This window comes from Patagioenas fasciata, chromosome 20 (genome assembly GCF_037038585.1).
Source record: "Patagioenas fasciata isolate bPatFas1 chromosome 20, bPatFas1.hap1, whole genome shotgun sequence".
Taxonomy (NCBI): Eukaryota; Metazoa; Chordata; class Aves; order Columbiformes; family Columbidae; genus Patagioenas; species Patagioenas fasciata.
The window spans coordinates 8,244,631-8,257,410 of record NC_092539.1 but is presented as its reverse complement, the minus strand read 5'-3'; the positions used below and the strand labels follow the sequence as shown (position 1 = coordinate 8,257,410).

At 54.3% G+C, this 12,780-nt stretch overlaps 1 protein-coding gene across 5 annotated transcripts in view; it reads left to right on the top strand.

Annotated features, from left to right (window-relative positions):
• RALGDS (ral guanine nucleotide dissociation stimulator) overlaps positions 1 to 12,780 on the top strand; it is a 55,129-nt gene that overhangs the window by 40,315 nt on the left and 2,034 nt on the right. For 3 of the 5 annotated variants that reach the window (XM_065853599.2, XM_065853597.2, XM_065853595.2), the window contains exons 2-17: positions 6,633 to 6,743; positions 7,240 to 7,433; positions 7,779 to 7,853; positions 8,023 to 8,216; positions 8,609 to 8,730; positions 8,868 to 9,083; positions 9,204 to 9,307; positions 9,646 to 9,730; positions 10,374 to 10,451; positions 10,549 to 10,635; positions 10,913 to 10,945; positions 11,157 to 11,278; positions 11,401 to 11,496; positions 11,652 to 11,853; positions 12,043 to 12,402; positions 12,546 to 12,660. In XM_065853599.2, the coding sequence (XP_065709671.1) occupies positions 6,633 to 6,743; positions 7,240 to 7,433; positions 7,779 to 7,853; positions 8,023 to 8,216; positions 8,609 to 8,730; positions 8,868 to 9,083; positions 9,204 to 9,307; positions 9,646 to 9,730; positions 10,374 to 10,451; positions 10,549 to 10,635; positions 10,913 to 10,945; positions 11,157 to 11,278; positions 11,401 to 11,496; positions 11,652 to 11,853; positions 12,043 to 12,402; positions 12,546 to 12,660 (2,194 nt within the window). The remainder of the gene's footprint in view (positions 1 to 6,632; positions 6,744 to 7,239; positions 7,434 to 7,778; positions 7,854 to 8,022; positions 8,217 to 8,608; positions 8,731 to 8,867; positions 9,084 to 9,203; positions 9,308 to 9,645; positions 9,731 to 10,373; positions 10,452 to 10,548; positions 10,636 to 10,912; positions 10,946 to 11,156; positions 11,279 to 11,400; positions 11,497 to 11,651; positions 11,854 to 12,042; positions 12,403 to 12,545; positions 12,661 to 12,780) is intronic. The other 2 variants (XM_065853598.2, XM_065853596.2) reach the window with 2 other exon arrangements.

Below are 12,780 nucleotides of genomic sequence, written 5' to 3'. Positions count from 1 at the left end.
TCAGGAGCAAGCATACCGATCGGTTTCGAGGTACATCAGCTCTGAATGCCGGCCTCATCGCCATCCCTTTCCAAATACATATGGCAGTCATTGCCACAGCAGAAATAGCACACTTGGTGCAGAAGGGCCCTGTTTCAGCAGTGGAATCAATAGAGCAGCATTAGATCAGGCTTGAACTATAACCTCTTTGGGACACATATGCAGTTTTTCTTTGCATTTGGATGAGGCATTATAAAGCTGACATGTTGCATGTGACTTACAGGTGCTACTGTTCATGCACCAAAAAAATAGGCAAATTTTGAACTTGTTTCTGTTACATTTCTTGCAGATTTTTCTGTTCCACCTTGGCGAAATAGCGACCTTTGTTCTGAGCTGAAATGACTTACTATGAGCCACTCAGTCTTTACTTAACCTTGCAAAGCAATATGTTTTAATTCTTTTATATAGACCAGTTGTCACCAGTCATGTCATTCTGGTTTCACTTCCAGTAATTACCCCCCGGGCTCTAGGCAAGTTTGTAGCGGTACAATTGCTCCGTAAGCGCGGGCCAGCTGCGTCCCTCGTATGCAAACCTGGCCCTGCGTAGGCGTTGGTGCTGAGCATGGATAGTGCCGGGGCGCACGCCGAAGCGATCACGAACACAGAGCCGAGGACTGTGGTGCAAGAGCTGGAACTGATGTGTCGGCGGGATCTTTTTTCCATCGACTTAGAGAGGAAGCAAAACCTGCTGCCCTCAGTTTTCTTCTGAACTTCAACAGCCTGCACATCCCTGCACAACATTCCTGGCACATCCCCTAGTAGGAAACATGAGGAAGGTCCTGCTTTGGTGGGGTTTTCATGCAGGATGCAAATATTTAGGTAGAGATGCTGGTGGTCTTCTATACTCCTGGGTGTAGGAAACACAGAGTTTGGAGTTAAGCAGGCATCTCTGATGTCTCTGATGTCTCTGCATTTGCTTTTCCCTGGGGAGTCCCCCAGCCAAGGCTGATCCCCCAGCACCTTCATCCCCCCTGCATCACAGGGCCTGATCTCCTTGGAGGCCGAGTAGACACAGAGCATCTTTGCACATCTTCGGCTCTTGATTTCCAGACCATAAAAAGAGCGAAAAAGTTTCTACATGTGGGAAGGCTCTTCCTTTTCTTTATAAAAGCAAAACAAAAGGCGATGGGGGAGGAATACTCTGTATCTGCTCTGTCTCATTTCTGAACCTGAGCGCTGAGCTCCTAATCCTCGCTCCAGCCTCTGACTCACTGCGTGCGAATCACAAGATGCCTTTGTAACCCATCCGCTAGCTGCTGCTTTCTCCTAAGCTGCGATGGTGGAGAAGGCAGCTTTGAATATTGTCTCTAACCCCTTTGGGTTGCAGACACAGGATCAGACCTGCTGTCAGTCTCGTGCAGCCCCAGACCATGAGACAGGAGGTATAAAATCTCCCCAAGAGGCAGGTGTGGGGTGATGTTCCCCCTCCCTCTGTCCCTGGGGTGCAGTGGTGCTGGGTGATGCCCAGCCCAGGGCTGTTCCCTGCGGGCACTGGGTGCAACTTTCCTGCTCAAACACCCAAAGCAGAGCAAACGCAGAGCTTGGGGTGTCGGGAAAGCCCAGCTGCAGAGCCCAGCGGCTGATGGGGTGAGAACAGACTCTCAGCTGTTGCCACTGTCTTGGTGTCCTGGCAGAAACACCCCCTTTTCACAGTGAGTTTAAGTTTAGCTTCTAGTCCTTTTTCTCCTCTTTTCCTGTTTCCCTCTTTGTCATTATTTTTTTAATGGGCTGTTGGAATCCGTCCTGGTCTGAGGCAGCTCTGAGCAGGCAGGAAGGAAGGCAGAGAGTGTTGAAAACCGAAAGGAATCACGTCCATCTGCCCAACATCTCTGCGTGGGGAGCAGCGCCCGGGGCTGGGGGCAGCCGAGCTGTGTTTGGGGACTTGAGCTCCACCAGCAGCGATGGGAACACAGCTCAGGGACAACAGAGCCAGCAGATCAGCCCCCAAAACCACTGTACCCCAATGCCGCTGTGGTCATCACTGGGATGGTGTTGGGGAGCAGGAGGGCTCTTGTCCTCCATGGGGCTCCCGATGCAAAACACGTACTGGGGGTCCCTGGGGTGGGCAGGCGCTGCCATGGGGCACCTCTCTTTCCCCCAGCACTGGGGATATTCGGTGCCTTCCTCACAGCTTTAGGTGGACTCCATAGCCTTCCTGAGCACAGCTGGGGGAAGGAAACCGCTGATGAGCTTGAGGAGCAGACGGGACAATCCCAACCCCATGGGGGAACAGCCAGCATGGGGCTTTTTGCCTGGAAGTCCCCATGAGGAAGGGGGTTGTGCTACGTGCGCTTATTTTGGATGGGTAGCACAGAGGGTACTTCTGCTTTTGCGGTCTTTCTTTAGGTCACGGAACTGCAGTTGTTTTCCTTTCACTAGATGGGGGTGGCTTTTTTCCTATTTCCTTTTACTTAATGTCATATGCTTCAGTTTACATAAGAGGCCCCAAAGTCGCTGCAGTTCATTGCATGGGTTCGGGATTTGCTAATGGGAGTGAAACGAAAGTTAACTTGGGGCTTGTGTGAGGCATGGAGGACACGGTCTTGGTGGAGCCAGTTCCTTTCGGTTCTGGAAAAAGGCCCATTTCCCGTTGCCGGTGTGAAGGGATTATTCTGAGAAAGGACTGGGGATTGTAAACACCAAACCCTCACTTTCTGTTTCTAGAAAGTTTACCAGCTTTCATCAAGTCCTTTTGAACTTGTGCAAGCGTGGAGCTTCACCAAGAAACTCCTGGTGATGTCTTTGAGGCTCAGCTCTGCCTTTTCTTGTCTCTTCAACCAGCACGACTGTTAATTCCCAACAGACTCAGGTTCCCATGGGCAGGGTTAACATCTGCTCCTCTCTTCTGGCTGGTAGCAGCAGTCCTTGGAAATCGCGGTGCAAAGAACCTCTTGGTGCTGTGTTATACCTGTCCGTAGATCAGGCATTTTGTGTAGCCAAGCTGAAGGGGAACAGAGCAACACGAACATCTTGATCTTTAAACCAGCTGTTGTCCAGGGAGCATCAGTAAAAGCACTTTAAGCAGTTTTGTCTCTTCCACGTGTGCTGAAATTAATACCTTTTTTCCAATAACAGTTCATTATTTTGTGTCCTTGGAGGCCAATGCGCTAACCCAGGACACGTGGGACCAGAGCTCTTAAGACCTGGTAATTGTTGGCTAATTGTCTGTGTAACGTGCAGGGATGCTGTCATGCTCACACTTAATCCCTTACATTGCTCTTGTCTTACTGAAATCACCATTGTGACTGATCTCAAACGCTTTCTAAAGTGCACATCCCTCGCCAATAATATGCTTTACTGTTTGGCTTTTGCATTCTCCCCCCGTTCAGCCGATGAGCACAGACGAAGGCAGATTCCCTGCTGCTCCCTGCCTGGGGTCCCTCACACCACAGCCCTTCCTCCAGGCTTGCAAACCCTGGCAACGTCTCACAGCTCATTATTAAACCTCTGCGTGAAGACGTGGGGTTCGACGCTGTGCCGTGTGCTAGAACATTCACCAGAGAGTAGCAGGGTTTATTGCACGGAGCAGGAATTCCTCCGCGGTGTAGTCACCATGGCTTTGAACTATCGGAGGAGCTCTCACTGTTGCTCACGCAGCCCGGGGCGATCTGCGGTTGGAGGAGGCGTCTCTCAAACCAGGCAAGCCATCTGGTGCAGACCTCCAGTTTCGTATTTCAGGGGATGAACTCCTGCCGAGTTCACTTACCGCTGCTTTTGCAAAAGGCTCTGGGACTGCAGAATTGGGCGTCTGATACCCCGAAGTTAAATATGTGGTTTTTCCTTCTGCCTCTCCATCAAGAGGCCCTTTTCCTGTTGTATGGAGAGGAGCAGGACTGCACGCTGAGCTGGAGAAATCGTGGTCAAATGTTCATTTTCTGTGTCTTCTCTATTTTGGTGCCCATCTTGAAATGCGTTGGATCTCCCTTTTTGGGATGCTGAGTCCCTTCTGTATGAGTTTGGGGGAAGATGCAAATACTGTAACCATCAACATGTTCAGAGTTAGTGCTGTCACAGAAAAGCTTTGTTTAAAGCCCTGCCTGGGCCTGTTGACCATGTCTCTTGTACCAAGGCGATGCAGTAAACGGAAGGGATGACTCATCCGTATCTCTGCCACAGTTCAGTGCTCAGTTATTTGGGTTGAAGGAGGTTTGCACATGGGTGCTGGGCTCTTGTTGTGCTGGCTGAGGCCTGAACCAAGTTCCCTTCTGCTTTGAGAGGCAGAAAACTCAGATGTGTAGGGCAAGCAATGGGGAGCAGTAGCTGTTGCAGTAATATATACCAGCACTTGTGTGTCAAAGCCCTTTAGAGACCGTTTTGAAGACATTCGTCTCTGGTTGACTTGCTGGAAGTCCTGGAGGGAACTGGTGTGAGTGCCAGAGTTAGGATTGCAGAGTTCTTGGTGCCCACACACACATAAGCCACAGTTGGAGGTTTTGTGTCTCTCCCACCCCGTGTCTCCTCACCTGCAAAGGGATAAACGTGTGTTTGGTGCAGGTGTTGGAGTGGGGCTTCACTGGCTCCGTCCTGCTGCTGCTTTTTGCTTCCTTGGTTTTTAACCAACATGTGCGGAATGCACAATCAGCATCTTGGAGAAGCAGTGGTAGGAAAGAGGAAGCTCACGCAGAATATAAATAGCGGGATTTTAAAAAGTACCAGTGTAGCGGCTCGCCTGGCTCTTGGCATGAACCTGGCCAAGGACCGCTGGAAGCTGCATACTTCGCGTGTGGTTTGCAAAGGGGGAACTTTGGGGGATATCGCACGAGTCAGCAAGACAGAAAATGAATGAATCTGCCAGTCTTGAATATGGGAAGGAAATGAAATGTGCTTCTACGCACATAAAGCTGGGTGTATCCTCTGCACGTGACATGAAATAGAGTGAAAACCCCTGCATAGTCATGGCAATATTTTCCACTGTAGTTGCACAGCAGCTGCCAGTGATTCATGGTTTGATCCTGAGACGTTTGATTTCTTTATTAACTTAATTGCATCTCAGCAAGCGTCTGATCTTTCTTGATATTTGTGTCTGGGGTTTACAACTGCCCAGCCAAATCTCTTTTCTGAGTTAAACTGTGCAAGGGGTCTGCTCCTGCTGGACCCAGAGTTTTCCTCCTGCCCAAAGTGTGACTGGAAGATACTGAGAGAGCTCAGGGGAGATGATGGGAAGCACTTTCTCCATCTCTTAAAGTTCAGACCTGTTTATACTTGGACATAAATTGATGCCATAATTCATCCCAGAGCATAGAACAAGAGAGGGACTGACGCAGGTGTCTGGAAGGTTGTCTGTCTGTCTGCTGCCTTGTGCAGGTGCTGTCAGGGTTGGTCCAGAAGTCACTGAGTCCTGGGAAGGACTTCTGGTGTTCACAGCACGGCTGAAGTTCGGAGCCCCACAACTCCTCGAGCTTCTGCAAACCAAACGAGTACTTGACTTGAGCAGGGGATGATAACAGCAGAGACGGCTACTGAGATGGTGATGATACAGGATGGTGGTTAAAGAGCATGTTGGGCGCACATTTGATATGTCACCTTGAGGTGTGCAGCATTGTCTGGAGCCTGGACCTTGGGTACGGCTGTTGCTGCGTTTGTGAGGAGCAATTTGAGAGGAGGATTTTTTGCAGGGAGCAGCAGCATTGCTGGGGTTCCATCCTGGGTCGCCCCACAGCAACTTTTTCCCCGGTGAGCCCGATGTTGCTGCCGTTCCCCAGGGCTTTTTGTGCTCCTGGTTGCAGGGAAAGCCACAGGCTGGCTCTGGTCCCTGGCTGGCAATGTTGATGTGCAGGGGGGACTTGTCCCCAGGTCCCTGCACCCCAGCGCATGGTCACCTCCCCCCGCTAACCGGCTTAATGCTTTCAGGCATTTTCCCCATCTGCTGAGCTGTGGGTTTTGCTGTGTGTTACACCGTGTCCCACCATTTGGCATGGGGGATGGAGGGTGGGGGAGAACCCTGCAGTGTTTAAAAGGATCTGAATAAATCCTCTTAAGAGAGGCACTGACTCAGCACAGCGTGGCGAGAGAGGAGGAGGGAACCCAATTATCCGTGTGGGGCTGGAGCCGCTGCCAAGCCCCACGCTGGCACATGGGGCTGGGGGAGCTGGGGCAGGTGTTGCCTGGGGACCTCCCCCGAGAGCATCCCCTCTTTCCTCACTGAGTTTTAGACAATCTCCATCTCCCCAGAGCAAAAACATGAGCTTCATAGCTTGGTTGGGCTGTGGCCTGGAGGTGCCTGTCCCCAGGGGTGCAGGGACATGTCCCAGCTGTTCCTGAGCCCACCCTGGTGCTGTTCCCTGAGGTTTCCCCCCAGCTTTGATCTCCCCTTTTGGATTTCTGCCTTGTGTGCGTGGCCAGCGCTGTCAAAGCTCATAGACAGATTGTTTTCATGGTTATTATTTATTACTGAAGGTGCGCTGAGGTGCTCAGTTCCCACAGGGGCAGATTACCGAGATTATGGTCACACCGGGTGGCAATGTCATCTCCTGGGAAAGCAAAGGCTTGGGGAGGAGGAAGCAGCCAGCCAGCTGTTGCCTATGAGCCCACAAAAGCATCTCTGCCACAATTCAGCCTCCTTATCTCACGGTGTATCTTGTCCTCCCATGCAGAGCTCCACACAGGAGATCGGAGAAGAGCTGGAGGATGGTGTGATCTACAGCATATCGCTCCGGAAAGTGCAGCTCCATCACACGGCCAACAAAGGGCAGCGATGGCTGGGGGTGAGCTGCGGTGTTTTCAGATGTTTCCCTGATGTCAGGGCTTGGCAGGGTCAATACTAACCCATATCCTGCCCTTTTCGTACTCTCTCATATGCTCCTGTCCAGGGTGCCCCTTGAAAGCCTTATTTGGGAATCATGCATTTATTTGGGAGCACCCACTGGCCTCTTCCCCACATGGAAGGGCATAGGGGAAACAATCTGAAGCCTCATTTTGCACAATAGGGCAACCCTGATTTGCATCTAGATTTCAGCAACCTTGAGGCATTTTCTGGGATTTCCCAAATGCTCAAATCTTCTCAGCCAAGTTGCTGGTATTTGGTGTCCGAGGAGACCCAGCTTCCCTTTCTCCAGGTCCATCATGGGAGTCTTGGGCATTATACGGGATCCCCGGTCCCAGCCTAGACCCAAATGCACCTTGTGGAGCTGGTGGGATTGTGTTGCGCTCGAACGTGTCTGCCTTCATCCAGCCCACTGACTTCTGCTCCTGTCCTGGCAGTTTGAGAACGAGTCGGCCTTAAACCTCTACGAGACGTGTAAGGTGCGGACGATAAAAGCTGGGACCTTGGAGAAGCTGGTGGAGTACCTGGTCTCAGCCTTCAAGGGCAATGACTCCACCTATGTCACCATCTTCCTGTGCACTTACCGGGCCTTCGCCACCACCAAGCAAGTGCTGGACCTTCTGCTGAACAGGTGAGGATGCCCTGAGCCCCAAAATGCAGCTGGGGGTGGCCAATATCTGAGCCCTTTTGGCCGGGAGAGCCCCAGCATCTTCTGCTGCTGTGCATTGGAGGGCTGGTGAGCTTCTCCCAACCCCACTAGCATGAAGGGACACAACTTCCCAGAGAGCTGCTCCCCTTCCAGCCGCTACCCGGTTCATGTAATTTGGGGGCTGTGGCAGAGTGAGGGGAGCAGGACAGTGCATGAGAGGTTCATCCTGATCCCCGGGCAGAACTGGGGGTGATGTGGAGGGAGAAGAGGCAGCGGTGAGAGGCAGTGAGCCCAGGATGCTCAGTGCCTCCTCAATGTGCCCCCCAGGTACGGCAAACTCCACGTGCAGACGAATGGGGACCACTCCAGGCACACCGTGGACGAGAGGACGGAGCTGAAGAAGTAAGTCTGACCACTGTGGGTGGACAAGATGGGTGGCTCTGGTTTATGGTTCTTTAGTTTTTGTACAAAGGCATGTTTTGTCCCGGGGGTGCTCCTGGTGCCTGGGGCTCATTATGGTGCTGGGACACAGTTCTCAGCAGGCTTGCCTGTGTTTCCCTCCTCCCTGCAGCACCATCTCCTCCATCCTGGGTGCCTGGCTGGACCAGTACTCAGAGGACTTCCGCAAGCCCCCGGACTTCGCCTGCCTCAAGCAGCTCATCTCCTACGTGCACCACAACATCCCCGGATCGGACCTGGAGCGCAGAGCCCGCATCCTGCTGGCCCAGTTCCAGCAGCAAGAGCAGAGCGAGTCCGAGGGGGAAGGTGGGATCCTCCCCCCGCTTTCAGGGGCTCATTTGGGGTTGCAGGTGGAGAGAGTGCCACTGGTTGGCATCGAGGGTTTCCAAAATCTTGGGTCACTGAACCCCCATAAACCCCGTGTTTATGTGGAGGTACAACGGGAAGCTAATCCAACTGAACCAGAAGTGGGATTTCTAAATGGATTAGCTAATCTGCCTTTAATCCTCTGCAGATGCTTGTGTCCAGGTTTAAGATGACTATCCTTTTAGCGGAGCCTCGTTTCTCGAGGCGTGAAGCCAGATGGGAATTAAGAGCCCGGGAGGTGGGACGTGGGTGCCCACAGGGATGGCGTGGGTTGGTGTGGATCCCGGCTCGCGGCAGCTCCACGGGGCTCAGCTTTGTGCCATCTCTCACAGCTGTGGACCATGGCGCCTGCACCTTCCAGCTGGTGGAGGAGAACGGGGTTGGGGACGGAAAGCCAGATTTCCTCTCCTTCTCCCCAGAGATGGTGGCAGAACAGTTCACGTTGATGGATGCCGTGAGTATCATTCGACAGCGCTCTGCCCACCTGCAGCTCTGGGCACAGGCTTGTTTCTTCCCATCCATCTTTTCCCCCTGGCCCGTTCCCTTCCCAGGGACCCCACAGAGACCCATCTCCATCCCTTTATCTTCCAGGAGCTGTTTAAGAAAGTGGTGCCTTACCACTGCCTGGGCTGCATCTGGTCCCAGCGAGACAAGAAGGGCAAAGAGCACCTGGCACCCACCATCCGTGCCACGGTCTCGCAGTTCAATAGCGTGGCCAACTGTGTCATTGTCACGTGTCTCGGAGACCGGTCCCTGAAGCCACAGCAGCGGGCCAAGGTGGTGGAGCGGTGGATCGAAGTGGCTCGGGTAGGACAGCTCGCTCGCCTCTCGCTTCGGCAAAGGGCTGAGGTTTTGCAGTATGAGAATCCCAGCAGATCCTGGGCTTTCTTTAGCGCTGAGTCCTGTCGTCTCCTTGTCTGCCCCCAGGAGTGCCGCATCCTGAAGAACTTCTCCTCCCTCCGAGCCATCCTCTCGGCCCTGCAGTGCAACGCCGTTCACCGGCTGAAGAAGACCTGGGATGAGGTCCTGCGGTAAGCAGCACCTTGCTGGGCTCCTGTGGCCGTGGGGAGGGTTCATGGGGGAGGCTGGGCTGTGTCTGTGGCCCTCGAATGTGTAGTTGGGATCGTCTCAGCTCCAGCATTGCCTCTTGGGGAGTGCCCACAATCCAGCATAAGGTGTCAGGGACCTAAGGAAGGTGAGGAAATAAAAGCTCCATCACCTCTTCCTCCTTCCCATGCAAAACACCCTGAAATAGCCCCCAAAAAGCAAGGCCCTGCTAGAGCTGTGAGCATTGCAGAGTCCTTTGGGTAAGGAGGAGAACCCACCATGATAACATTGCTGACTTGTCTCCATGTCTCTCCCTGAGCAGGGAGAGCATCCGCACTTTCCATGAGCTCTCTGAGATCTTCTCTGATGAGAACAACCACTCGCTGAGCCGGGAGCTTCTCATTAAGGTACGGGGAAGCGGCACCCACGTCCTCTGGTCTCTGGCAGGGAGCTCGAGCTGATGCTGGCAGAAGTTTCCACGTTGTTCCAGCCACCAGGTTAAAGCCGTGGCAGTGCTGCTGGGGTTGCAGGCAGGGGTTTCAGACAAGGCTGGGCTTTTTGCTCCTCCACCCAAAAGTTGTCGTTGCCTGAAGACAGCAGAGCAGTCTAGCAAGCAGAGATAAGCAGTGGGATAGGATCCAGTGCACCAGGTGACAGCTTCTCCCCAGAGGCAGCTGCATTCGGTGTAAAGTCCTCTTGATTTCAGGTGGGGCTGTAGGTTTTGTTAAAGTCTTTCTGCAGAAAAAGTCCTCCTGCATAGAGCCTCTCCACAGCTTCCAACCTAGCTCCAGTTTGGGGGCTGGGAGGACACAAAATGCAAAAGGCTACAAAACATCCCATTGAGGAGCTATTTATACAGAGCTGGAAATGGGAGCAGCAGTTCCTATTCACTAAGCCTCTCCCCTTTTAGCCATGAAAAAGCTCAGCTGTGATTTCCTCCTCTTCCTCTCTACGAGGAAACTTGTGGCAATAAAAACAGGGATGAATTTTAGCTCATCTATTAGTGCAGTTTCCCACCTGCACTGATCCACACCTCTCCCCACCATCTAGGAGGGCACATCCAAATTTGCCACCTTGGAGATCAACCCGAAGAGGGCTCAGAAGCGGCAGCAGCAGCAGCGAGAGATGGTGAGTCTGGCACAGCCACCCCCATGTCCCCCCACCAGCATTTGCCAGGGCTGGTACCCACCCCCTGCTGACCCTCCTGACCCTCCTGTCCCCACAGGGTGTGATGCAGGGCACCATTCCCTACCTTGGCACCTTCCTCACAGACCTGGTGATGCTCGACACTGCCATGAAGGATTACCTGGATGTATGTAGCTCCATTTCTGTCCTCTCCTTCCTCCACGCAGCTGCCCCAGAGCCTGGGCTGATAAATGGAGGGTTGGTGCCCCATGTGTCCTATGTCGTACACTGCACCCTGTGTGTCGTATATCCGACACTGCACCCTGTGCATCCACTTCTGCCAGCCCGTGGCCATGGGCTGCTGTCCCACTGTGCCTCAGCAGGGACACCTGCACAGCAGTGACAGTGAGCTATGGGAACCATATTTTTTTCTCCACACTGACATTTGGCTCCTTCTTTTCCAGGGTGGGCTGATCAACTTTGAGAAGAGAAGGAAGGTGAGAGCTTTGCCCTGGCAGCACAGCAGGGTGGAGGGAGGAGGTTGACTTGATGCAAGCCCAGCCTGTGCCAGTCACTTTGGGGTTGATCCCTCTCCTTTTTTGCTGTCATGTTCTTAGTGTTTGGGGAGGAGGATTCTGGTCATTCATATCTGTTTCTGTGCATGGGGCTGGCAAACAGATCTGGTCTCACGGTCTCTGTTCGCTGCAGGAGTTTGAAGTCATTGCCCAGATCAAGCTGCTTCAGTCAGCCTGTAACAACTACAGTTTCACGCGGGAGGACCAGTTTGTGGACTGGTTCCACGGCCTGGAGCGGCTCAGCGAGGCTGAGAGGTGAGTGGGGTCCAGGGCTGTGCTGCTGCCGGGGCACTGGGAGGTCCCACCGCTCGTCCCCTCCAGCACGGTGCTCACCGCGGCAGCTCGGAGAGCTCAAACCCTCCTCTCTCCCCTCCCAGCTATGGGCTGTCGTGTGAGATCGAGCCGCTCTCAGAGTCAGCCAGCAACACGTTGAAAGCAAAGAAGAACACGGGCATCATCAAGCGATGGAGCGAGTGAGTCCCTGGTGGGATGCGGGGAGGAGATGGGGCCAGTGTGGGGTGACACCAGCTGAGCATTGCAGGGATGGAGCTGGGGTGGCCGTTGTCCTGGCAGCCGAATGCACCCTCGCTTTGCTCTGTTCTCACCTGCTCCACGTCTCTCCTGGCAGCCGGCAGCCGCCCAGCTCCGAGCCCTGCGCCAGTGGCAGCTCCCACTCAAAATCCTTCGACCAGCTCAAGTGCGGGCAGTACCTGTGCAGCGGGGACACCACCGACTCGGTGAGCGTCACCTCCGCCGGCTCCAGCAGCTCCGATGTGGAGGAGATCAACATCAGCTTCATCCCCGAGTCTCCCGACTGCCAGGAGAAGAAGGTATGGGGTACCTCACAGGGTCCGGGCCTCCAGAGGCAGGTGTGTCTGGGGGGAGTGGGTTGGGCGTCCCTGGGGGCTGCTTCTGACCCACTGGGGCTGGGGAGGCCCCTGCCCTTTGCTGCTGCAGCAGCGTGGCGGGGCTCTTGTGCCTCCGGTGGCTGTAGTTGTGTCGGTCCCCCGTTGTCACAGGTCAGTGAGATCCCTCTGGCCTCCCTCCCCCAGCGCTGGTACGCCCCGTCTGTGGCCGACGGAGAAGCTAAAACCACTGTGTCCTCCGCATCCCCTCTCCTCCCTGCCCTCCAGTTCTGGGAATCCACCTCTCTCTCCTCCCTGGACACGTCGGGTATTGGCTCAGGCTCCAGCAGTGCCTCATCCTCTTCCGTCTCCTCCACGCCGGTGACGGCCTCCCGCACCCACAAGCGCTCGGTCTCCGGCATCTCCAGCTACTCCTCCCTCTCGCTGCCCCTCTACAACCAGCAAGTCGACGACTGCTGCATCATCCGCGTCAGCCTGGCCGTGGACAACGGCAACATGTACAAGAGCATCCTGGTTAGCACGGGGCACCCACGGTGACACCACGGAAGGGTGGCTTGTCCTGCTCAGCTGCGGGCATGGCCCATTCTGGGAGGAGACGGTGGTGGGAGGCTTGAGTGTTTTGCACCCCTACAGTTAATAATGCTCTGTGCTCACAGGTGACAAGCCAGGATAAGACCCCGGTCGTTATTCGCAAAGCCATGGCCAAACACAACTTGGATGGAGACCGGCCTGAAGACTATGAGCTTGTTCAGATCATCTCAGAGGAGAGAGGTGTGTGCTGGGGCGCAGGGGGCTTTCCTGGGGGCTTAAGCCCTGGCTGGTCACGCAGCTCGGGCAGCACTGGGTGGAGCAGTGACAGCAGAGGGGTCCCAGCACCTGGGGAAAACTCTC